Source organism: Trachypithecus francoisi, unplaced genomic scaffold (genome assembly GCF_009764315.1).
Source record: "Trachypithecus francoisi isolate TF-2019V2 unplaced genomic scaffold, Tfra_2.0 Lachesis_group3, whole genome shotgun sequence".
Lineage (NCBI taxonomy): Eukaryota > Metazoa > Chordata > Mammalia > Primates > Cercopithecidae > Trachypithecus > Trachypithecus francoisi.
In genome coordinates, this window is record NW_022681468.1 from 3,708,912 (window position 1) to 3,734,828 (window position 25,917).

General features: G+C 54.0%; 1 protein-coding gene across 5 annotated transcripts in view; it reads left to right on the top strand.

Annotated features, from left to right (window-relative positions):
- CDC42BPB (CDC42 binding protein kinase beta) overlaps nucleotides 1-25,917 on the top strand; it is a 130,669-nt gene that overhangs the window by 98,246 nt on the left and 6,506 nt on the right. The window contains exons 21-35 of one of the 5 annotated variants that reach the window (XR_004432244.1): nucleotides 3,272-3,351; nucleotides 6,710-6,760; nucleotides 8,327-8,413; nucleotides 8,740-8,817; nucleotides 10,413-10,518; nucleotides 12,524-12,660; nucleotides 13,222-13,361; nucleotides 17,610-17,691; nucleotides 18,696-18,912; nucleotides 19,345-19,407; nucleotides 20,484-20,896; nucleotides 24,470-24,567; nucleotides 24,666-24,750; nucleotides 24,849-24,966; nucleotides 25,068-25,185. Coding sequence is in view for 4 of the 5 variants with exons in the window: in XM_033191192.1 (XP_033047083.1) it covers nucleotides 3,272-3,351; nucleotides 6,710-6,760; nucleotides 8,327-8,413; nucleotides 8,740-8,817; nucleotides 10,413-10,518; nucleotides 12,524-12,660; nucleotides 13,222-13,361; nucleotides 17,610-17,691; nucleotides 18,696-18,912; nucleotides 19,345-19,407; nucleotides 20,484-21,080; nucleotides 24,470-24,567; nucleotides 24,666-24,750; nucleotides 24,849-24,966; nucleotides 25,068-25,185 (2,057 nt within the window). In the remaining variant the exon portion in view is untranslated. Of the gene's footprint in view, nucleotides 1-3,271; nucleotides 3,352-6,709; nucleotides 6,761-8,326; nucleotides 8,414-8,739; nucleotides 8,818-10,412; nucleotides 10,519-12,523; nucleotides 12,661-13,221; nucleotides 13,362-17,609; nucleotides 17,692-18,695; nucleotides 18,913-19,344; nucleotides 19,408-20,483; nucleotides 21,081-24,469; nucleotides 24,568-24,665; nucleotides 24,751-24,848; nucleotides 24,967-25,067; nucleotides 25,186-25,917 lie in introns of all 5 variants that reach the window. The other 4 variants (XM_033191192.1, XM_033191194.1, XM_033191193.1 and 1 more) reach the window with 4 other exon arrangements.

Sequence of the window (25,917 nt, forward strand, 5' to 3'; positions counted from 1 at the left end):
CTCCCAAGTAGCTGGGATTACAGGCACATGCCACCACCATCCCTGGCTAATTTTTGTGTTTTTAGTAGAGATGGGATTGTGCCATGTTGGCCAAGCTGGTCTGGTCTGCAGCTCCTGACCTCAGGCAATCCACCCACCTCAGCCTCCCAAAGTGCTGGGATTACAGGTGTGAGCCACCGTGCCCAGCCTATCCTTCCTTTCATCTTGAAAACATATGGCAAATACACACACATCTAGGCACACATTTGCATCCCCTGATTACATAAAAGGCATCATTTTGTGCTGGGGAGCCACCCTGGCCCCCTCTGCAGCTACACTGTGCACTGCCGTGGGCTGGCCAGCCGCTGGGATGGGTGATTCCCTGGCATTTGCTGTCGTAGAAAGTACTGCCAGGAGTGGCTGAATGGATAGAACACGTCCTATTTGTGTCAGTGTATTTCGGGATGGAGTTCTAGAAGTGGGGTTGCCAGGGCAAAGGGCAAACATGCCTGTACACTTGTGCTACGTGCTGACGGACAGGCCTCCAGAGGCTGTGCACTGACACTCCTCCTACTCTGCATGAGGGGTTTCTGCCCCACAGCCTGCTCACAAAGTAGGATTTCGGACTTTCGGATTTTTGCTGCTCTGAATAGGTGAGAAATAGCATCTCCGTAGAGGTTTAACTTGCATGTTTCTCATAAGTAAGATGGAGCATCTTTTTGTGTGTTTGAGGGACTTTTGTATTTTGTGCATTATATATTTTTATTGTTTGCCCACTTTTAGAAATTCAGGTTGTTAGTCTGGTGGATTTTTAAAAGCTTTTTGCGTTATGGGGATTAGTCCTTTTGTTTGTGATGTAAGTTGCAAGTATTTTCCTTGTTTCTCTTTGCTTATTCATTTATTTATTTTTTTGCCAAATAAAAGTGGTTTTGCAGCCAGGCACGGTGGCTCATGCCTGTAATCCCACCACTTTGGGAGGCCGAGGTGGGTGGATCACTTGAGGTCTGGAGTTCGAGACCAGCCTGGCCAACATGGAGAAACCCCATCTCTTCTAAAGACACAAAATTAGCTGGGCGTGGTGGCGTGTGCCTGTAATCCCAGCTACTCAGGAGGCTGAGGCAGGAGAATTGTTTCAATTTGAACCCGAACCTGGGACGCAGAGGTTGCGGTGAGCCACGATTGCGCCATTGCACTCCAGCCTAGGCAACAAGAGCAAAACGCTATCTTAAAAAAAAAAGTGGTTTTGCCATCTCTACTAAAAATACAAAAATTGGCTGGGCATGGTGGTGCATGCCTATAGTCTCAGCTACTCAGGAGGGTGAGGCAGGAGAATCACTTGAACCTGGGAAACAGAGGTTGCAGTGAGGTGAGATCTTGCCACTGCACTCCAGCCTGGGCGACAGAGCCGGATTCCGTCTCTCAAGGAAAAGAAAAAAAAGGTGGTTTTCAAAATTTTTTGTGTGTCAAGTTTTCAGTCTTTTTCCTTTTTTGAGTCATAAATAGGAAAATACAGCTAACTCCCAGTTGTTGGAGGGATTTTCCCATGCTTCTCATACTTGCGTGGCTTCATGATTGATTGATTGATTGATTGATTCAGGGTCTCGCTTTGTTGCCCAGGCTGGAGTGCAGTAGCACGATCAGGGCTCACTGCAGCCTCAACTTTCTGGCCTCAAGTGATCCTCCCACCTCAGCCCCCTGAGTAGCTGGGACTACGCAGTATTTCACAGGCTGGTCTTGAACTCCTGGACTCAAGCAATCTGCCTGCCTTGCCTCCCAAAGTGCTAGGATTACAGACATGAGCCACCGTGCCCAGCCTCATTTTTGTAATTAGAATACTGATCCATTTGAAATGCGCTCTGACATACAGTTTGAGGAGTATATCCAGTTTTGTCTTTTGCTAATGGCTAGCTCGTTGTCCAGTAGCAGTTATTAATACCAGCTATTTTTCCTGCTGATTTTATGTGCGACTGTTGTCATGTACAGGATCACCATGGGCACTTGGGTCTGTTTCTGGATTTTTCTCCCCTGTTCCATTGTTCATGGGCAAGAACCATGTGATTCTTGTTTTTTGATTTGTGTGTTTGTGTGTGTGTGACAGGGTCTCACTCTGTCACCCAGGCTGGAGTGCAGGGGCACGTGCAACCTCAGTCTCCCCAGCTCAGGTGATCCTCCTGTCTCGGTCTCCCAAGTAGCTGGGACCACAGGCACATGCCACCATGCCCAGCTAATTTTACTTTTTGTGTGTGTGGAGTTGGAATCTCTCTGTGTTGCCGAGGCTGGTCTCAAACTCATGGCCTCAAGCAGTCCTCTGGCCTTGGCCTCCCAAAGTGCTGGGATGACAGGTGTGAGCCAGTGCGCCCGGCCATGATTCTTATCGTAGAGGCCTTAGTGAATCTGCTTTAATACCTGATAGATCTACTCCTCCTCCACCTACCCCCAGCCCAGCCACCCCTGTGGTTTTGGGGGTTTTTTTGGTTGTTTTTTTTTTTTTTTCCAGATGGAGTCTCACTCTGTTGCCCAGGCTGGAGTGCAGTGGCGCGATCTCGGCTCACTGCAACCTCCGCCTCCCGGGCTCACGCCATTCTTCTCCCTCAGCCTCCCAAGTAGCTGGGACTACAGGCGCCCGCCACCACGCCCGGCTAGCTTTTTTTTTTTTTTTTTTGTATTTTTAGTACAGGTGGGGTTTCACCGTGTTAGCCAGGATGGTCTCAATCTCCTGACCTCATGATCCACCCACCTCGGCCTCACAAAGTGCTGAGATTACAGGTGTGAGCCACCACACCTGGCCTTTTTTTTTTTTTTTTTTGAGATAGAGTCTTGCTCTGTCATCCAGGCTAGAGTACAGTGGCGTGATCTTGGCTTACCACAACCTCCACCTCCTGGGCTCAAGAGATTCTCCTGCCTCAGCCTCCCAAGTAGATGGGATTTCAGGCACATGCCACCATGTGCAGCTAATTTTTGTATTTTAAGCAGAGATAGGGTTTCACCATGTTGGCCAGGCTGGTCTTGATCTCCTGACCTCAGGTGATCTGCCCACCTCAGCCTCCCAAAGTGTTGGGATTACAGGCGTGAGCCACCGCGTCCGGTCCCTTGGTTACTTTTTCAAGTGAACTTTTTGATTATTGTTCATCTCTGGAGGAACACCTGGTGTTTTTTTCAACTGGGATCATGTCAGATGTATCAGTTACTTAAGGAGAATTGACATCTTGAAGACATTGAGTCTTTCTGTCTGAAACTAATATGTAGACTTTAGTTTTTTTTTACCTTGACTGTTCTTTGTTTCTTTTTACAGGGCTCAAACTTCCAGATTTTCAGGATTCCATTTTTGAGTATTTCAACACTGCACCCCTTGCACATGACCTGACATTTAGAGTAAGTCATTGTTTTTTTTAAGTGACAGATGAGTTATGATGAGTTATAAATAGTGTAATACATGATTTTACCACTCATGGGGCCACAAACATACCAGTAAATATACATTCAGTATTTATCTCAGAGTTGTGCTAACTATGTACTTGATCCACATGTAATCAACCCACATTAAATGCATAAGGTGAGAGACATTCAGGGTATTTGAGTTGCTCCCAGAGAAGCTTTCTCAACTCAAGTAGAAATGAGATTAAGAAGTGCTCAGCATCTTCAGGGAGGAATCTACACTGGCCTCAGCTGTGTAGTGAGTATTTGTTTTTTTCTTTTCTTTCTTTTTTTTTTTTTTTTGAGACAGAGTCTTGCTCTGTCACCAGGCTGGAGTGCAGTAGCATGATCTTGGCTCACTGCAACTTCTACCTCCTGGGTTCAAGCGATTCTCCTGCCTCAGCCTCCCGAGTAGCTGGGATTACAGGCACCCACCACCATGCCCGGCTAATTTTTGTATTTTTAGTAGAGGCAGGGTTTCACCATATGGGCCAGGCTGGTCTCGAACTCCTGACCTTGTGATCTGCGCCCGCCCCCCTGCCCCCCGCCCCCCCCGGCCTCCCAAAGTGCTGGGATTACAGTCGTGAGCCACCACACCCAGCCTGTAGCGGGTATTTCAAGTAAGTACTTTAATACAAATTCCCACACTGGGATGGGTGCGGTGGCTCACGCCTATAATCCCAGCATTTTGGGAGGCTGAAGTGGGAGGATCACTTGAGCCCAGGAGTTCAAGACCAGCCTAGGCAACATAGCGACACCTTATCTCTTAAAAAAAAAAAAAATCCCTCACTAGAGCAAATAAAAACACTGTAGTTGTGTTACCATCTGTATAGTTGTGGAGTACGGCATTGGGGATCAATGGGAAAGGTGGTTGATGGGAACAGTCTGGCACCAGGTGCCTCGCGGAGACCCTCACAAGGAGGCCAGCCCCTCAGGCAGCCAGAGGCGCTGGTCATCTGCTTGGGAATTAGCTGTCAAGTGAGGAGCAGACCCCACTGCCTCCCTCCATGGGCCACAGGTTCTTGGTGGCATTCCGTGGAGGCAGGACAGCCTTTCCTCCTCCTCTGAACCTATAGGGATGCACCCTTGACAGCAGCACGCGAAGCACATTGGAGCGGGGAGAGCAGAGCTCACTCATGGAACGCCTGATGGGGGTGCAGGGAGGGGGAGGTGGTTCCAGCCTTTGATTTAGAAAACTCCAACCCTGCAGGCGAGTGGGAAGAATAGGGTGCATGTGTACATGTCCCTCACCTGGGGTTTTGCTGCATCTGCTTTCTCTCTCTCAACATAGAGACTTTTTTCCTCAGCAGTATTTGAAAGCGACTTGCAGGTATCAGCGACCCCAACATACTTCAGCAGTTATTTCCTACGATTGGGGCATTCTCCCACATAACCACAGGGTCACCTGTCATCAGGCATTCTGCGCTGGTGCCGTGCGACAGCCCGTATCCATGTGTCCCTTGTCGTCCCGGGAATGTCCTTTCCTGCTGGCTTTTCCTCCTAGTTCTGGATCTACCTGGAGATCACGAATCGCATTTAGTCTTTTGTTTCCTTTAATCTGGAACAGTTCCCCATCTGTCCCCTCTTTTATGACAACGATATTTTGGTGTTACCCAAGTCAGTTGTCCTGCAGAATGTCCGCTCTGGGTTTGTCTGATGTTCCATCTTGATCAGATGTGGGTTGAACCTTTGGCACAAACTCTGCGCAGGAGGAGCTGTGCCCTTCCCACACAGGCCGGCCTGCCCAGGGTGGGTGATGCCAAGTGTGATCATTGGGTTGAGGTGGGGTTGGCTAGGGTTGCTGCCTGTGTGAGTAGGGGGTAGTCAGCAGGTGCCCATGTGGGCAGCTGCCTGTAGCAGCCTCCCCTGGGGTGGGCTCTTAGCATCCTGGCCTGTGTCTGTCACTACAACAGCCAAGCAGGCCTGCACTGCTCACAGCCGCTCGATGCACACTGTTGACCTTCACCTATCAGAGTGTTTGTTTGTTTTATCAAATTGGCAATGCTTGTCTTTTCCCTGAAATCCTCGGTTTTGAAGAAGCAAATGACCGGTAAGTGCCACCGAATCTTTGATAAGCCTGTTTCTGCACAAGTCACTGCCTCCCCTGTTGCTGCGGGGCCAGGCGCCGCTGTGGGGAGGCGTGAGTGGATTCCAGAGAACCAGAGATGGTGCTTGTTCAGTGAATGGAGGCCGGCAGGAAAGCGGTAGCTTTCTGTAACATGAACAGAGGAGAGGGCCCAGTAGCAAGTGAGTTTACAGCCAGTGCTGTCCATGAGTGTGTGAGTCACAGCTGTGGAGAGTGGGCAGCAGAGATGGAGACAGAGGCGATATCTTTATGCCTCATTCTCTACAGCCAGCACGCCTGCCCTTGCTAATACCTCCTTTTTTTTTTTTTTTTTTTTTTTGAGACAGAGTCTTACTCTGTCGCCCAGGCTGGAGTGCAGTGGTGCAGTTTTGGCTCACCACAACCTCCACCTCCTGAGTTCAAGTGATTCTCGTGCCTCAGTCTCCCAAATAGCTGGGACTACAGGCACACGCCACTACACCCAGCTAATTTTTTTTTTTTTTTTTTGATTTTTAGTAGAGATTGGGGTTTTGCCATGTTGCCCAGGATGGTCTTGAACTCCTGACCTCAAGTGATCCACCCACCTCAGCCTCCCAAAATGTTGGGATTACAGGCGTGAGCCACCATGCCTGGCCCATAGTTGATTTATAAATTGTGATATAAGCACACATAACATAAAACTTACCATCTTAACCATTTTTTAGAGTCAGGGCTTCCTTCTGCTGCCCAGGCTGGAGTGCAGTGCTGCCATCATAGCTCACTGCCACTTCAAACTCCTGGACTCAGGCGATTCTCCTGCCTCAGCCTCCTGAGTAGCTAGCACTACAGGTGCTCGCCACCACACCCGGCTAATTTTTAAATTTTTTGTAGAGATGGATTCTCGCTGTATTGCGCAGACCGTTCTCAAACTCCTGACCTCAGGTGATCTGCCTGCCTCGGCCTCCCAAAGTGCTGGGATTACAGGCGTGAGCCACTGCGCCCGGCCATTAATCCCTTGTTAACGCCTCTGTGATTTAAGTGGGAAGGCATTTATTGTTGAAAGGAAAAACCCTGCATCGGGGCTGAGTCTGTTAGAGCTTCCAGACTCTTTTGAAAATTGTCTTTGAGAAACTTCTTATCCCACTCTGCCTGCATGAAACATGTTGCTTATTACTAGAAATGGTTTGCCACCAAGATGAAGTCAATGTATCTTTGTGCAAGTGTTGACTGGGTGGGAAATGATGTTTGTTCCTCCTGTCTGTTGCCTCCAAGGACTCTCTCTCCTCCTCGTCTGCATCTTCCCTGCTAGCCTTTTGGGAAGAAGTAAGTGGCTGCCAGCGCTGGCTTCCCGCGGCTTTCACTCCTGTTAGTGCACAGCCTCCTCAATGCTCCTGTCCTTTAATCTGCATCCCTTTGATTAATTAACCAACTAAATGAAACGAGCGGGGCTTTTACATGACTAAAATTAAATTAATATTCTTTTCCTCCTCATTTATCTAAAGATGGAACCATAACTCACTTAACATACCTTGTTTATGGGGCAGATTTGCTTACGTTTTTGAGCTTTGATAATTAGCCAGTTGAGCTAGCCTTTCCCTTGTGAATTTGCAGTACACGGTTGTGTGTGTGTTTTATGTGTGTGTGCTGCCGTCCCATCTGAATTTGGCTCCTTCCTCAGCGGCCTAATTAATTACAACTGTTGGAAAGTGTTTATCTGATTTGGTTCATTGGGATTCTGATGTGGAACACAAAATACAGCTGTAAACTGTTCCTTTAGGCGCCTACCCAGCCATGTCTGTATCCTAGTACACTGTTTGCTGGTGCTAACACTTACTACTCAGCATACCTACGTGTGCGTCTGTGTAAACAGCAATGGCCTGTGATGATAAACTATTAGTTTCAGGAATACGTGTTGAAACAGAGTTGTTTTTAAGTGGTTTCAGAGTGTAGCTTTAGCTTCAAATAAATCACTGTGAAATTAGAACTCTTAATTTGTTAAAATAAAACATTGCTTCCCTGTGTCGTAAAGTCTTCAGGGAAATTCTTACACCTGCTCCTGGGCCCACCGACATCTGTTGATGTTTGAATTTCTTCTTGATCCTTGAAATGAGGTTAAGAAGCATTTGGCTCATTGATCTTTTTTTTCTTTTTCTTTTTCTTGTGAGACAGTCTTGCTTCATTGCCCAGGCTGGAGTGCAGTGGCTTGATCTCAGCTCGCTGCAGCGTCCACCTCCTGGGTTCAAGCGATTCTCGGGCCTTAGCCTCCAGAGTAGCTGGGATTATGCGTGTGTGCTAGCACGCCCGGCTAATTTTTGTATTTTTAGTAGAGACGGGGTTTTGCCATGTTGGCCAGGCTGGTCTCAAACTCCTGACTTCAGGTGATCCCCACCTCAGCCTCCCAAAGTGCCGGGATTACAGGCGTGAGCCTCCACGCCCCGCGTGGCTCATTGATCTTAAGGCTGCTAGGTTGGGTAACCTTACTTATGAATAAAGGTCAGGAAGGATTGGCGTTTCCAGGTCTTGCCCTTTCAGTGGCCAGGGCGAGGAGGCTGCAGGAGGCGGCGGTGTGCTCATGGCTGTGCATTAGGGATGTCTCCAGGCAAATTCTCCCCTCAGCGGGGTGACTGTGACTTGTCAGACTCACCTGCCCACGCGATCACCACTCGGCCAAGGATGCCAAGTGCAGGGGTCCTCAGGGCAGGCCGGCCGGCTAGGAGTGGAGCAGGAGTCCGTGAGGAGACCCAAGGGGTGATAGGATCCAGGAGTAAGAACCGCTGGGACCTCTGGGCCAGACAGAATGTGCTTTTATTAGTAAAGAACTTGTAAGTCGAGTCTGGATCATATAGAGTATGTCCTGTCACCCAACTCTTTCTTTCTTGGTTCTCACAGACCAGCTCAGCTAGTGAGCAAGAAACACAAGCTCCAAAGCCAGAAGCGTCCCCGTCGATGTCTGTGGCTGCATCAGAGCAACAGGAGGTGAGACAGCGTTGCCCTGGTGATGTTCCCACCTGGGGTCTGCCCTCGTGTGCAGGTGACCAAACGCCGCTCACCTGGCCCCTGCATAACAGCTTGCAGCGAGGGCCTCTGCCCAGGTGCTCAAGCCCACCTTTCATTTTGAGAATTAACTGTCAGTCCCTCCCCTAGATGAGGAAGGCTTCAGCAGATGTCTCAACATTGTAGCAAATTAAAGATGCAGAACTGTTCACTGTGAACACATTCTTGAGAGAAGTGCACCCCGTGGGGCCAGGTGTCTCAGCCGTGCTGAGCTGGGCCGACACTCACCTGTCCTGCTTGTCTCCCAGGACATGGCTCGGCCCCCGCAGAGGCCATCCGCTGTGCCGTTGCCCACCACGCAGGCCCTGGCTCTGGCTGGACCGAAGGTAGGGGCCTTGCTTTCACCCGGGGCGCCTTCTTAGTTATTTAGTTACTTATTTATTCTCAGTTATTTAGAAAATAACTTTTGTATAAATAAAACAGACTTAGTCATTTTTGTGTACACACAGTAGTGACCCTGATGTTCTGTAGGAAATTTGTTGAGAATGGTGTGTAATTCAGGAAGCTGTCAGGATCCTGTGTCTTCTTAATGACACCAGTGCTACACAAATATATTTTAATCAGAAATGTCCAGCATTTGGTCTCCCCACTCTTGTCTCATTCCCCAAGCCATATTCCCCTCTCCACGGGTAGGCAGCTTACTCCTCCACATTGATTTTCATTTGTCTGCCTGCCCTTTGGGAACCTTACAGAACCACGTGGCTGGTGGGTGAGAATGACCCGGCATAAGCGGCACTGCAGTGCATGTGCAGTTCTGAGCCTCATGCTTTTCACACGTGCATCCTGGAGAGCCAGCACGGTGACCCCACTGGGCCCGTGCTCCCGTGTCCTGGCCTTGGCTGCTTCTGTAACATCCCCTTTTCTTTCATATAAATATCAACGCAAATCAGAAAGTCTCCAGGGTGACAGGCCCCTGAGTTCCAAGCATTGCGAGTACATAGCCCTGTGGCCTAAGGTGGTTTTGGTGGTTGTTAATATAGACACGGCCTCTGCTTGTGCTTCCTGCCACAGGCAGCTATGCCAGCTGGACGTAAGAAGCCAGACTTGTATGAGGCTAATTAAGGGTTTGCCTTTTGGACTGAGACTCTAGCAGAGTCGGGGCCAAGTCAAGAGGTCAGTTATTTGGTGACCATATTTGATAGCAGCAGCTCTGCAGACTGCTGGGGTGTCACTCCTAGTCCTGACGGCCCGGGCACCGCCCCACGGCCTCCGTGCCCACCTCAGCCAGCCTCTTCCCCCGCAGGTCTCTGGAGTTTGTGTCGGTCACTTCCCTACTTCTTGCCAGTGGTCTCACCCACATCTGTGTCCTGCTGAGGATCGTATTGGTCTCTGCTGCGCCTGAGCTTTGTAGAGAGGCGGTCCTGCATGGCCTGCACCATGTCCATCTCTGTTCAGCCTTGGGGCTGCTTCCATTGCCGCTGGGATCACAGTGTGTCCACTCCTGATGAGGGACCATGGGCCTTTCCAGGCATTTGCTATTGTGAACTGTTCTCCTGTAGGTGATTCTTGTGTGTCTCTTGGACACATGCAAGGCCTGTGTGCAGCCCAACCCAAATGTGACCCCAGGTTGGCCCCCAAGAGCCAGTTGGTGCTGGTCTCCAGAAAGCCAGGAGCGTGAGCCAGAAAGAGCACTGGCCATATCACCTTGGCGCGCTGGCCCAGCTGAGCTCGCTGTTGGTAGCAGTGCTCTCCCACCGAAGGAAGTATTTGTTGGCCTGTCTCTGGCTCAAGCTCGTAGGTGGTTTTCACCACTATTTGATGAGCCCTGTTAGGGAACACGTAGACCAAGACCAGAACTTGCACATTTCCACCTTTTCAGAACAATGCCCAAGCCGTGTATAAACTGGATCACAGGCAGATGGATCTGACTCTTCTCAGGAGTCCATGGTTCACCTCAGTGTTCTTGATTTTCTCCCTCCAGCCGAAGGCTCACCAGTTCAGCATCAAGTCCTTCTCCAGCCCTACTCAGTGCAGCCACTGCACCTCCCTGATGGTTGGGCTGATCCGGCAGGGCTACGCCTGCGAGGGTGAGTGTCGTTGCAGCTCCTGGGGTCAGCGTGCACAGCCCCACACGCCCGCAGCTCAGGGCACCAGCAAGCTCCAGGGCAGCCCTTGTGCAAGCAAACCAAACTGAAGTGAAGTTTAATTGGCATTATTTGAGGACAGGGTTTTTGGTTCTTTTTGGGTGGGGGGATAGGGTCTCACTCTGTAGCTCAGACTGGAGTGCAGTGGTGCAGTCACAGATCAGCTCAAGCAATTCCTTTGTCTCAGCCTGTCAAGTAGTTGGGAGCACAGACACACACACCCCACCACACCTGGCTATTTTAAAATTTTTTTGTAGAGAGTGGGGGTCTCACTTTGTTTCCCAGTCTGGTCTCGAACTCTGGGACTCAAGCGATCTCCCGCCTCAGCCTCCCGAAGTGCTGGGATTATAGGCGTGAGCCACTGCACCCAGCCTGGCGGGTTTATTTTTACAAATCCTCAGTAAAGGTCTGTGGAACCGTGGATCCCTGCTGTGCTGGGGGCTCCATTGCACTCTGCGCCTCTGTGGTGACCCAAATCTTCTATTGAGAATTATTACAAAGTGTATCGTCTGCAGCTGTTCTTGAAAATCAGGAAAAATAATTGTGTAAAACCTTCCACTATCAAGTTAGAGATAACCACAATTATTTGTCTCTGCTTCTGGTCATCGTTCGTATTTTTCTCTCTCCCTTTCTTTCTTTTCTTTCTTTTCTTTCTTTTCTTTCTTTTCTCTCTTTTCTCCTTCCTTCCTTCCTTCCTTCCTTCCTTTCTCTTTCTTTCTCTTTTTCTTTCTTTTCTTTTTCTTTCTTTCTTTTCTTTCTTTTCTTTTTTGAGACAGAGTTTGACTCTGTTACCCAGGCTGGAGTGCAGTAGCTCGATTTCAGCTTACTGCAACCTCTGCCTCCCAGATTCAAGTGATTCTCCTGCCTCATCCCCCGCAAGTAGCTGGGGACAGGCGCACGCCACCATGCCCGGCTAATTTTTGTGTTCTTAGTAGAGATGGGGTTTCGCCATGTTGGCCAGGCTGGTCTCGAACTCCTGACCTCAAGTGATCCACCTGCCTCAGCCTCCCAAAGTGCTGGGATTACAGGTATGAGCCACCTCACTCAGCCCATCGTATTTTTAAGGCTGTATCTTGTGCTCTTGCCCTGTGCTGGGATTTGACATGCTCTTACCCCCTCAGTGATTGCCTCGTTTCACAGATGAGCAACCACCCCAAGCCACCCAGTGCTGCAGGAGGGTCCTGGAGCCCAGACCTCACTGGCTCTGAGCACTCAGCGCCTTCCTGACCATGGGTCTGTGAGCAGAGTTGCCCTTCATTCAACATTATAGCAGAAGCATTGTTTTTTGTTATTTCAACTCATGCACGTTTTGATTGGCTGCCAAGATCCCGTGTCCCCATGACCATTGGCCTGTAATTGCCGTGTAGAAGCTCACCTGTGCGGGAGGCGGCCCGGGCTGGCAGGGACAGCATGGAGGCAGGCTTCTGCAGTGGGCCCTTTCCCTGTGCGCATGCTGAAGACGCATTCAGTGCCAGAATCCCTGAGCTTTTCTGTGGATTCTGCCCTGCAACTGTTTTTACCTTCTTGGATGTCTGGACTTGATGTGAAACTTGGTCATTATTTTTTGTTTGTTTTGTTTTGTTTTGAGACAGAGTCTCGCTCTGTCTCCCAGGCTAGAGTGCAGTGGTGTGATCTCAGCTCACTACAACTTCCGCCTCCTGGGCTCAAGCGATTCTCCTGCCTCAGCCTCCCGAGTAGCTGGGATTACAGGTGTATGTCACCATGCCCGGCTAATTGTTGTATTTTTAATAAAGGCGGGATTTCACCATGTTGGCCAGGCTGGTCTCAAACTCCTGACCTCAAGTGGTCTGCCCATCTCAGCCTCCGAAAGTGCTGGGATTCCAGGCGAGACCTGGTAATTATTAAATTGCCTCTTCAGGGCATAGGTTCTGCAGTGACTTCTCTGTAGGCAGCAAGCTTTGAAGGCAGTGTTCTTGCTCTCTTCCAGTGTGTTCCTTTGCTTGCCATGTGTCCTGCAAAGACAGCGCCCCCCAGGTGTGCCCAATACCTCCCGAGCAGTCCAAGAGGCCTCTGGGCGTGGATGTGCAGCGAGGCATCGGAACAGCCTACAAAGGCCATGTCAAGGTAGGCGGCTTCATCTCCACCCCTCAGCCGTCGGTGCTTGTGAGGTGCAGTGACCAATAGCCATGCCCAGCCACTCTCGAAAGCAGCCCCTTGCTCTGGCAGGTAGCCCTGGTGCCAGTCCTAGGAGGCTTCCCCTCCTGGGCACTGAGGCCATCAGGTCTGTGCAGCCGCTGTTCTGAATGGCCTGGGCATCCTGAGGCCTCCACACAGACGCTCACTCAGAGTCCATCCTGGGCTGAGTGTCCGGCCAGTGGGCAGAAGCTCAGTCTGAAAGCCACTGTGCCAGGCCCATGTCTCCAAGGCTGTCGGGCTGCGTGTACCACAGCACCCTGCATGGGGTGGACGCGACGTTGGCTGAGCTGCCAGCTTTCCTGGCACTGTCTGCTGCCATGCGTGGACCCCTCCCCAGCAATTCCTTGAACCTTCTTGGGAAAACCCCCTCTGTCCAGATAGCTCTGTTTGCCGGCCTGGCAGCTGGAAGGAGATTGTGAACGAGTGTAATGGGGCCTGGCGGCCTGCCTGGCCTGGTGGAACGTAGCCACTGTTTGTTTTTATTAATAGGTCCCAAAGCCCACGGGGGTGAAGAAGGGATGGCAGCGTGCATATGCAGTCGTCTGTGACTGCAAGCTCTTCCTGTATGATCTGCCTGAAGGAAAATCCACCCAGCCGGGTGTCATTGCGAGCCAAGTCTTGGATCTCAGGTCTGTGTTTGGGCAGTACTGTCTTTAGCCAAAAGGACAGTGTGTTCCTTGGTAATCTTTCACCTTGTGTGTACTTCACCCGCTTCATTATTGTACGGTCGCAAAAATGGGTACAGCTTAGTCATGACTGAAAGTGCTCACACGCATGTGAGCAGACGTGCTTGTGGGCCTGCATGCACAGGAACAGGAGCGCTGTAGACGCTTCCTGCCTCACATGTGTTTGCATTGAAAAGTTTGCCACAGGGGAGTTAATTTAACATAAGAAAACCACATGCCCAAGAACAAGCAGAAGATATCCCAGAGAAAAGCTGTGCAGTCCACAGCCATCTGTGCATTTTAGAGACCGGGGCAGGTGCTCTTGGCTTGTGGAAGACGTCTGGAGCCATGGGCCATGTGGGTGTGTGTGACCATAGCCTTTGCTGTGTGACCCTGTCTCAGTGCCACCCAGTGTCAGCTGCAGGAGCAGGCGGGGCCTCCTTCCCACTTTCTCCTAGAGTTGGTATTTGTGGACTGTTTGTGAGATGAGGACAGTGGTCATGTTACTGGCATGTGGAGTGTTGTTGTGAAGGTAAACACATCACTAAGAGGCCTAGCTCAGCCCAGGGCTTGCACACGAGCCGTGCTACCGCCTCTGTGTCATCTCTGTACAGTGCACTGTCTCTGGTGTGGTGCACACAGGACTGCTCTGGGTTCAGGCAGGGGCTGGAGACTCCATCTGTAGCATTGGTTCTTGGGGCAGGGCTGCTGGGCGGGTACCCTGAGGACAGTGAGGATGAGTCAGGATCACCCGGCAGCATACTCCCACTTTCCATGCCCCACCCCCCCGGGGCACCTGCCAGTCCCTGGCTGTGTACAGGTGTGCCCCTGACCTGGCAACAAAGAGCCACTGGTGGAGGAAAAATTGGCCTAAGCCCAAGTCAAGGGTCCCATCAGAGGGCTCAGCCCTCTTCAGGGAGCCTCTTCAGAACAGCACTTCCACACGGACCCGCACCCTGCTCCTCCCCTCACCTCCACACCACACCCTGCTCCTCCCCTCACCTCCACCCACACCCTGCTCCTCCCCTCACCTCCACCCACACCCTGCTCCTCCCCTCACCTCCACACACCACACCCTGCCCTCCCCTCACTCCACCCACACCCTGCTCCTCCCTCACCTCCCCCAACCACCCTGCTCCTCCCCTCACCTCCACACCACACCCTGCTCCTCCCCTCACCTCCACACCACACCCTGCTCCTCCCCTCACCTCCACCCACACCCTGCTCCTCCCCTCACCTCCACACCACACCCTGCTCTCCTTCTCACCTCCACACCACACCCTGCCATCCCTCACCTCCACCCACACCCTGCTCTCTCTCACCCCCCCCACCTCCACACCAACCCATGCTCCTCCCCTCACCTCCACCCACACCCTGCTCCTCCTCTCACCCCACCACACCCTGCTCCTCCTCTCACCTCCACACCCACCCTGCTCCTCCCCTCACCTCCACACCACACCCTGCTCCTCCCCTCCCTCCACAACACCCTGCTCCTCCCTCACCCCACACCACACCCTGCTCTCCCCTCACCTCCACCCACACCCTGCTCCTCCCCTCATCTCACACCACACCATGCTCCTCCTCTCACCTCCACACCACACCCTGTCCTCCCCTCACCTCCACCCACACCCTGCTCCTCCCTCACCTCCACCCACACCCTGCTCCTCCTCTCACCTCCACACCACACCCCTCCACACCACTCTCCTCCCTCACTCCACCCCACCCTGCTCCTCCCCTCACCTCCACACCACACCCTGCTCCTCCCTCACCTCCAACCACACCCTGCTCCTCCCCTCACCTCCACCCACACCCTGCTCCTCCCCTCATCTCCACACCACACCCTGCTCCTCCTCTCACCTCCACACACACCCTGCTCCTCCCTCACCTCCACCCACACCCTGCTCCTCCTCTCACCTCCACACCACACCCTGCTCCTCCTCTCACCTCCACACCCACCCTGCTCCTCCCCTCACCTCCACCCACCCTGCTCCTCCCCTCACCTCCACACCACACCCTGCTCCTCCCCTCACCTCCACACCACACCCTGCTCCTCCCCTCACCTCCACCCACACCCGCTCCTCCCCTCATCTCCACACACACCCTGCTCCTCCTCTCACCTCCACACCACACCCTGCTCCTCCCCTCACCTCCACCCCACACCCTGCTCCTCCTCTCACCTCCACACCACACCCTGCTCCTCCCCTCACCTCCACCCACACCCTGCTCCTCCTCTCACCTCCACACCACACCCTGCTCCTCCCCTCACCTCCACCCACACCCTGTTCCTCCTCTCACCTCCACCCACACCCTGCTCCTCCCCTCACCTCCACACCACACCCTGCTCCTCCTCTCACCTCCACACCACACCCTGCTCCTCCCCTCACCTCCACACCACACCCTGCTCCTCCTCTCACCTCCACACCACACCCTGCTCCTCCCCTCACCTCCACACCACACCCTGCTCCCCCACACCCTGCTCCTCCTCTCACCTCCACACCACACCCTGCTCCTCCCCTCACCTCCACACCACACCACCCCCCACTCCCCACCCCATCTCCAAAGCCACCCCCCACTCCCCACCCCCACCTCTACACCACACCACCCCCCACTCCCCACACCTGCTCCTCCTCTCACCTCCACACCACACCACCCCCACACTCCCCCCACCCCCCACCTGCAAACCCCCCCAATTCCCCCACCCCACCTCCAAACCCACCCCCCACTCCCCTACCCCCCTCACCTCCAAACCCACCCCACCCCCCCACTCCATCTACCTCCAAAACCACCCCCCACTCCCCCACCCCAACCTCTAAACCCACCCCCCACTCCCCACCCCCCACCTGCAAACCCACCCCCCATTCCCCCACTTCCAAACTCACCCGCATCTCCACATCCACCCCATCCCCACTCCCCCACCCACTCACCTCCACACCCACCCCCACTACCTCCACACCCACCCCCCACTCCGTTACCCCCCATCTCCAAAGCCACTCCCCACTCCCCTACCCCATCACCTCCAAACCCACCCCCACTCCCCACTCCCACACACCTCCAAACCCACCCCCCACTCCCCTACCCCCTTTACCTCCACACCCACCCACACCTCCACATCCACCCCTACTCCCCTACCCCCTCACCTCCACACCCACCCTCACTCCCCACTCACCTCACATCCACCCCACCCCCCTCACCTCCACACCCAACCCCCCACCTCCAAACCTACCCCCACTGCCCTACCCCCCTCACCTCCAAATCCACCCCCCACTCCCCTACCCACCTCACCTCCACACCTACCACACCACCCACTCCCCCACCCACCTCACCTCCACACCACCCTCACGCCCCTCTCACCTCCAAACCTACCCCACCCCCCTCACCACCACACCCACCCCGCTCCCCACACCTACACCAGCACCCCCACTCTCCGTCTCACCTCCACACCCACCCTGCACTCCCCCTCACCTCCACAGCCCCCTTCACCTCCACACCCACCCCCCACTTCCCCTGTCATCTCCACACCTACCCCCCACTCTCCCCTCATCTCCATACTCACCCCCCATTCCGCCTCTCACCTCCAGACCCACCCCACCCTTTATTCCCCCCTCACCTACACCCGACACCCCCCACTCTTGGTCTCACCTCCACACCCATCCTGCACTCCCCCTCACCTCCACACCCACCCCTTCCCTTCTCACCTCCACACCCACCCCCCACTTCCCCCTCACCTCCACACTCAACCCCCACTCTCCCCTCACCTCCACGCCCACCCCCCATTCCCCGCTCATCTCCACACCCACCCCCCACATTCCCCTCACCTCCTCGCCCACCCCTCACTCCCCCCTCCCTGTGTCACCTCCACAGCCCTCAGCCCACTTGCCCTCTGCACGTGGCTGTGGAGGGACTGCCTGGCTGTGCCAAATGCAGATGAGTTGTCTGTAACTGGCGTCGTCTGGAGGCACCAGCACAGAGTGGATGAGGCTCCGGGGCTCCCCTTCGGCATCCCTAAGCCCTGAAACACCTTCCGGAGTCTTGAGTTGTTGGTTGGCCCTGCCCATGTTTCTTACATCTGCGTGGGCGAGGGGCCCGCCCTCCACTGCAGAACACGGGGGTGGAAGGACATGGCAGGGCAGGGCAGGGCGCGGGCAGGGCGTGGGAGGGCCTCGGGGCCTGTGTGTGTGTCTCCCAGCGGGATGAATGTTTCTTTCTTACCAGAGATGACGAGTTTTCCGTGAGCTCAGTCCTGGCCTCAGATGTCATTCATGCTACACGCCGAGATATTCCATGTATATTCAGGGTATGAATTTTTCATTAATCTTCTTAACAAAGCACATAGTTAAAACTGATTATTCCAGGCATGTCATTGTGCCGCAGCAGCCACCAGCGCACCTCCAGTGTGACCCTCGGGTCTTGGCCTCCAGCCTGGCTCCAGGTCCTTGTGCGTCCTGCCCTGGCCAAGTAGCTGCCTGTGCCTGTCTCGGGGAGCCTCCCTTCTGCTGCATCTGAAACTCCTCTTCCACCCAGTCCCCATCCCGGCCACTGTCCTCACAGCATGTGCACTGCCAGGCGGGCGCTGTGGTGGGTTAGGCGTGAAGGTGCCACTCCAGTGCCCCCCAGCCAATTGGAGCCAGCGTTTTTGTTGGCTGAGTGAGTGAGTCCCTCACTGAGTTAGTGTTAGACATTGTAGCACTGGGACGTTTCTAGAAGACTGTAAATTGGGGAAAGAAGCCCTGTAGCCCCCTCCATTGGGAATTTTTTTATAAACACAGTAAAATTTTGGTTGACAACAAAACTAAGTCTATAAATCAGCTTTTAGTAAATCACAGCTCTATTCAGAAACGACCTCCCATACACGGTACAGGAAATTGCCGTCATTGTTACTGGAATGATGGTCATTTGGTAATGTGTGTGCTCAGAGGCTGCTCCCAGGGAGGCATGATTTGGGCCAGTGTTTTTCAGATCTGCTTTTCCTGGACACATTGTCAGAATCTGCTTTTATTTATAATGATTATTCAAGAAAGCAGATTTAAAGTAGGCAGCTACTCATAGTTTTGGCAAAAGGAGAATTAACGAAAATGGGACCAGGAAACGATCTCATGGGCTGTTTAGAACCCCGCCCCTTCCGCATCCTGCTGCGGGGGCCCCTGCAAGGCGCCCAGTGAGGTGGAGTCGGGTCCCCGCCTGGGAAGCATATCAGCCCCCGTTGCTCCTGGGGTGCATGGCTCCAGCAGGGCCGTGGCCGCTGTGTGCAGCTTTGGTGTTTGATGGCTTCTCTCTTTTCTTCTGTTTCCTGTCATGAAGGTGACGGCCTCTCTCTTAGGTGCACCTTCGAAGACCAGCTCGCTGCTCATTCTGACAGAAAATGAGAATGAAAAGAGGAAGTGGGTTGGGATTCTAGAAGGACTCCAGTCCATCCTTCATAAAAACCGGCTGAGGAATCAGGTCGTGCATGTTCCCTTGGAAGCCTATGACAGCTCGCTGCCTCTCATCAAGGCTGTCCTAACAGCTGCCATCGTGGGTACGTCCCAGAGGCTGTGTCCTTTAAGTGTCGGAAGCAACAGCACTTTCGGCAGTGCTGTGGTGCCCATCTGAAAATCAGAGGAAGGTCATTTGGGTTTGTAGACAGTTTCTCCATGCATGTTAAGAAGCAGATGACCTGTGTGGACAGTACAGTCGGCCCTGGCTAAGCCTGGGGGTCAGCTCCAGGAGCCCCCCACACACCCAAATCCTCGCAGACTCAATCCCACAGTCAGCCGGCCCTGTGGAGTCCTTATGGACAGAAAGTCACCCCCGACACTGAAGTGTCACATCCCTGGAATGCTGTATTCTCATCCACATATGGTTGAAAAGTATCTGTGAATATTTGTGAATGAGCCCACCCACTCATTCAAACCCACATTGTTCACGGTCAGCTGTACTGACTTTGTGTACGTTACTTACCCCTCCACAGACGCAGACAGGATTGCAGTCGGCCTAGAAGAAGGGCTCTATGTCATAGAGGTCACCCGAGATGGTGAGTGAGCAGGGGGTTCCAGCCTGGCCTCTACAGACAGCACAGGGTCAGTAGCTTCTAAGGGTTAAGACAGATGCACTTGATGAAGGCACCGGAGGGGCCAGAGTGCCGTGGAGACCAGCATCGAGTGCATGGTGACATGGTGCTCAGTTCCATGTCGCATCCATTGAGTTCTTCAAGGGGAGCACTGAGTGGGGGTGGGTGGCGGGGTCAAGGAAAGGAGGAACAGCTGCAGATGTTCACATGTGCTGAGGCTTCACTTGAGAAGCTTTCGTTTCTTTGCTTCCAATTTTGACACTTTCACTTTTCCCAGCAAGGGAGGGCAAAGGTATCCTGACATGCACCCGCTCCACAGCCGTGGGTCTAGGAGCGGAAATGTCAGGAGACTGAAACTGGCCCTGGGCAGGGGGCAGGGACCCTGGGGAGCATCCCCCAAGGAATCCAGTAACATTTCGTGTGAGCCATAGTCCTTTCCTGACAGACCCAGCATCTCTGCACGTGATGGCCATGGAGTGAGAAGGGTGGGGCGGCCGCTGGGTGAGGCCGTAGCCTGGCAGCTCTGTGGGGAGACCCTGAGCACGCGAGGGGCTTGGGTTAACCTGGGGCCCGTGTGAGAGCGGGGTCTTCAGAGGGTTTGTCTCAGGGCCCCAGCGGGTTGGAGACAGCTTTGTTCCTCATGTGCAGCGTGAGGGCTCTCTGGTTCGGGGATGAGCTGGAAGGAGGCCCAGATCACCCCAGGGCCTCGCTGCATGAGGGCCCAGGTGGAAGCACTGCCCAGCTGGAGCCCTGGTGCACTGAGGGGTGTGCACAGCAGCAGAGGCGGAGGAGCCTTCGGACTGGCCCCCGAGGCTGCCCTAAGAGCGCACTGTGGATGGGTGGGGCAGCTTCTCCGGGGGGCACTCAAGCCGCTGGCTCTCTGGGCAGGGACGGGCTCGGCTGGGCTCAGGCTGCGCACATAGGAAGGGAGCCCAGGGGAGGGCCCCAGGGTGTTCCGGGCAGGTCCTTAGCCAAGGCCGTCAGCGCTGTGAGCTGCTGGCTGTCCCATTGGCCTCACACTCTTGTCCTCCCTGCCACAGTGATCGTCCGTGCCGCTGACTGTAAGAAGGTGCACCAGATCGAGCTTGCTCCCAGAGAGAAGATCGTCATCCTCCTCTGTGGCCGGAACCACCATGTGCACCTCTATCCGTGGTCATCCCTTGATGGAGCGGAAGGCAGTTTTGACATCAAGCTTCCGGAAACCAAAGGCTGCCAGCTCATGGCCACGGCCACACTCAAGAGGAACTCTGGCACCTGCCTGTTTGTGGCCGTGAAACGGCTGATCCTTTGCTATGAGATCCAGAGAACGAAGCCATTCCACAGAAAGTTCAATGAGCTTGTGGCTCCCGGCAGCGTGCAGTGCCTGGCGGTGCTCAGGGACAGGCTCTGTGTGGGCTTCCCTTCTGGGTTCTGCCTGCTGAGCATCCAGGGGGACGGGCAGCCTCTAAACCTGGTAAATCCCAATGACCCCTCGCTTGCGTTCCTCTCACAACAGTCTTTTGATGCCCTTTGTGCTGTGGAGCTCGAAAGCGAGGAGTACCTGCTTTGCTTCAGCCACATGGGACTGTACGTGGACCCGCAAGGCCGGAGGGCACGCGCGCAGGAGCTCATGTGGCCTGCGGCTCCTGTCGCCTGTAGTATGTATATGTTTTCTGTTGCATATCCCTGTTGCTGCTTTTCCCACCGACAGTCAGCATGTGTTCGATTTTGCTTTGGTTTGTCTTCCAGTCCCTTAGTTGAGTAGTCAGAGCATCGGGAGAGATGGGCTCCATGACAGCCCACAGCAGAGAGCACAGTTCAGATCTCACATCTCAGACCAGCAGCGGGCGGGCTCAGCAACCTCTCTCCCTGAGCACGTGGGGCCAGTTCTTCCAGAGGCCTCAGCAGAAGACACCATTGGCGGGCATAGGCCCCTGGGCAGAAGGGCTCGGCGAACCGAGAACAGGACGTAGCATTCATCGCTCGTTTAAAAGGCCTTCCTTGTGATAATACGGAAACTTACACAGTAGTAAAGACAAGCTTGAGGGGTTTTGGTGGCCAGAAAAAAATTCACCTCTGGTGTCTAAGTTACAGTTCCTCCTGGGAGAGCAAGTGTCTTCTGAAAGTGGTAGGAGCTGTTTTTCAAACAGTTGGGTCACTTGATTCGCTTAGTTGATGTGACTTTCTCTGTGAATGGTGGCACTGGAGGAAAGTAGGACCAGTGGACACTTCCCGACTGGCCCCCTGTCCGATTGCTTTTAAAACCTTAAACTGGGCGGGGAGCGGTGGCTCACACCTGTAATCCCAGCACCGTGCGAGGCTGAGGCAGGAGGCTCACTTGAGCTCAGGAGTTCGATACCAGCCTCGTCTCTATTAAAAAACAAAACATGGCTCACACCTGTAATCCCAGCACTTTGGGAGGCCAAGGCGGGCAGATCATGAGGTCAGGAGATCGAGACCATCCTGGCTAATAGGGTGAAACCCCGTGTGTACTAACTGGGCGTGGTGGTGCATGCCTGTACTCCTAGCTACTCAGGAGGCTGAGGCAGGAGAATCGCTTGAACCCGGGACGCGGAGGTTGCAGTGAGCCAAGATCACGCCACTCACTGCACTCTAGCCTGGGCAACAGAAAAAGACTCCATCTCAGACAAACAGACAAACTAGCCAGGCACGGTGCCACATGCTTATAGTCCCAGCTACTTGGGAGGCTGAAACAGGAGGATTGCTTGGGCCCAGGAGACGGAAGCTGTACTGAGCCATGATCACACCACTACACTCTAGCCTGGGGGACAGAGTGAGACCCTGTCTCTTAAAATGGAAAGGAAACCTTAAACCTCAGAATCCCTCTGTTTGATCTGTCAGAGTAGCCGGCACCATCAAATCCACAGATCAAGAGGAGGCCGGGAGGAAGAGGAGCTGGGCAGATGCGGGGAGGGTAACAGGGCAAGAGATGGGGAATTATGTTCTCCCTCAGTTACCTGAAGCTTAACCCCTTTGTCCGCCCCATTGTTGGCCTTGCTGAGGCGACAGCGTACCCAGGGCATCATGGCTAGACACCAGGCCTGTGAGGTGCATGGCCAGCCTCCACCCACGGGCTTACTGCGGTGTGTCCCAGCTCCATCCTCATGGCCATACCACAGCAGACGGTGGGCAGTGGGGCCGGGCCATGGGCCTGGGGTGAGGTACAGGAAGGGGCCAGTCCCACTGCCTCAGCACCCCTTGTCCTGGAGTCTTCCCCCAACACCCTGTCCTCTTCATGGGCAGCCAGCACAGGGTTTGAAACCACACAGAATTTACATTTTTGCAAAATGTAACGTTGAAGAGGACCCAGGTCACTTATTGCAGTGTATTTATAATCCTGGCCACACGTGTCTGTCATAGACACCTGAAGTTCCTGGGTTCTCCGCCTTGGTGGGTCTCCTCTCTCCCACGGGCACAGTGCAGATGCAGATGAGTTTCAGAGCTGGTCAAAAGTAATTCTGTCACCTGTAGGATGCAGAACTGCGCATTGTGCACCCTGTGCTGAGCGCCCTGTGTAGGTAGCCTCCCCTGCCCCTCCCCATCCCTTAGGCCAGGTGTCATCGGCCCTGTTGCCGAAGAGGCAGCTGAGGGCCACAGGCGCCTCGTGCCCTGCATCAGTCACATGTAGCATCTCTCAGGCTCCAGAGCCCATGTTCTTTTCACTAGAATCTGTTTCACTAGAATCTTTTCACTGGGCATCTGTGTATCGCTGAGTCAGCAAACTAGGCTTCTCCGTGGTTCCTTGCAAGCGAATCCCCACGTGCTCAGCAGGCAAGGACCTTCCCAGAAGCCCATGTGTGAAGAGTGGTTCCCTGAAGGGCAGTTTCTGGGGCTGCTTTTGACGTGGTTCTCAGAGGCCTCACAGGTTCATCTGAAATGCTCCTTCGGAGGCAGTTTGGTGACCAGGCCAGTATCTCTTGTCTTTTTTACAAACCCTGTTTGATTTTCCTTTTTGTATTCAGAAGAAAAGGCCTGATCTTCTAGCCTGTTTGGAATCTGTGATAGAAACAGAGCAGAAGGCTTTTAAAAATGCATCCTCAGGCAGTGAGGTGTGTCATGATGCAGGATTAACCTTAAACTCTGGAGGCAGCAGAGCCAGGAACGAGCACTGAGCTGGAGCTCTCCTGCGTTTGGGGTTTGCCGCCTCCCAGCTCTGCGTTTCTGCAAGCTGAGGGCCAGGAACCAAGCCACACTGAGGGGCTGTGGGGGCAGTGAGAGTGCCACCCACGCAGAGGGACCGAGCGGTGGACACGCACCGCTCCTCCATCGCATGGCACAGCTGTGTTGTTGCCCTTCTACACATGGAGAAAGCCCTTAAACTCCGAATGGCCAGAGGCTCCACCGTTCTTGGTCTCACAGCCTTGGTGCCTTGGGTGAAGTTGCTTCTGTGAGCCAACAGATGAGCAGGTGAGGAGCACAGCGCGGACCCCAGCGCGCCCTGCAGGACGCCCCTACCCGCACTTGCACATGTCCTCAGACCAGGCTGCAGAGGGGCCTCCCACGCTGCCATTGCACAGGCTCCTAGGGGTCTAGAGGCGTTAGTGTGGAGGGTAGACAGGCAGGGTTGTTGCTCAGAGGTCAGCAGTGGTTTCTGTGTGGGTTTTAATACCTACCTGGAAACCTGACTTGCCATCTGGAACAAATTAGCCTCACCATACTGAACAGTCGTCCCCTACCTGAATTTCCAGTGTGTTGAGCCTGAGTTTGCTTTCAGGATAATCACATCTCATGAGAGCTAAATGAAAAACCAGACTTAAAAGTCACCTTCAACATGTGTACTATAGTATTCAAAATACTAGTTACAGAAGTGATGGTGGAGCATTTAAACATTCGATTGTGTTTGTTTAAACTTTGAAATGAAGATGAGTTCCAGAGTGGGAGCGTGAAGTCTTTGGTGACGTGAACCAGCTGAGGGCAGTGCTGCCGCCTCTGCACTTGTTCAAGTGCCAAGGCATGGCCTCCGGCCCAAGGGCAGGTGAGTTCCCGAGCCACTGTGGCTCACCCCGCCCTGCTCCGTCTGCGCTAGGTTGCAGCCCCACCCACGTCACGGTGTACAGCGAGTATGGCGTGGACGTCTTTGATGTGCGCACCATGGAGTGGGTGCAGACCATCGGCCTGCGCAGGGTAAGGAGGTCTCGGCGCCCTCCGGTGCGGGCGGGCTTCTCCCGGTGCAGTCTGTGCGTGGCCGCACTTACACTGTTCCTCCCTGGTTTCCAATCCAGATAAGACCCCTGAATTCTGAAGGCACCCTCAACCTCCTCAACTGTGAGCCTCCACGCTTGATCTACTTCAAGAGCAAGTTCTCGGGTGAGCCTTCCTCTGCACTAGGAGTGGAGGGAAGGGAAGTCGGAGGGGCGTGTGCGCCTGGCGCCGCAGCACGGTCACCGCGCGCTCTGCTTCCGCAGGAGCGGTTCTCAACGTGCCGGACACCTCCGACAACAGCAAGAAGCAGATGCTGCGCACCAGGAGCAAAAGGCGGTTCGTCTTCAAGGTCCCAGAGGAAGAGAGACTGCAGCAGAGGCGGTAGGAGCAGGGCCTCACGGGGCCAGCCGGGCCTCGCTCTAGGGAGGAGCCAAGAGGATTCTCACATAGCCGTGAATCTCAAAAGTGTTTCCTTTCCCCAGAGAGATGCTTAGAGACCCAGAATTGAGATCCAAAATGATATCCAACCCAACCAACTTCAACCACGTGGCTCACATGGGCCCAGGCGACGGCATGCAGGTGCTCATGGACCTGCCTCTGGTGCGTGCACGGCCGGGATGGGGCGGGCAGGGCATTCCATCCTCTCCTCCCGTCTCGGGCAGGGGTGTTGGCTGAGGCCGTCCCAAAGGCAGGGCCCGCGAGGCTGGCGCTGTGCTCTGACCTGGTGCACCTGTCACACAAGCCGGTCTCCACTGCAGCTCTCTGTTCACCAGCACTTTCCCTGTCACGAGGCCTTGTGTGCAGGCCTCGGGCCGCCCCGGGCAGCAAAATGCTGCAGATACCTGTCAGAGCCCGCCACGTTTCGGCCTGTGACGGCCTCGTAAGGACGTTTGCCATCAGGTGGTGATTTCTCAGTAACACCCTCATACCAACAGATGGTATACTTTCTATTTTTTACTTGAGAAGTATGTTTTTGGCCGGGCACGGTGGCTCACGCCTGTAATCCCAGCACTTTGGGAGGCCGAGGCAGGCAGATCATGAGGTCAGGAGATCCAGACCATCCTGGCTAACACGGTGAAACCCCGTCTCTACTAAACATACAAAAAGAAATTAGCCGGATGTGGTGGCGGGCGCCTGTAGTCCCAGCTACTCGAGAGGCTGAGGCAGGAGAATGGCCTGAACCTGGGAGGCGGAGCTTGCAGTGAGTGGATTGCGCCACTGCACTCCAGCCTGGGTAACAGAGTAAGACTCCATCTCCAAAGAAAAAGAAGAAAAAAAAAAGTGTGTTTTTTAGGCCTGGTGTGGTGGCTCATGCCTCTAATTCCAGCACTT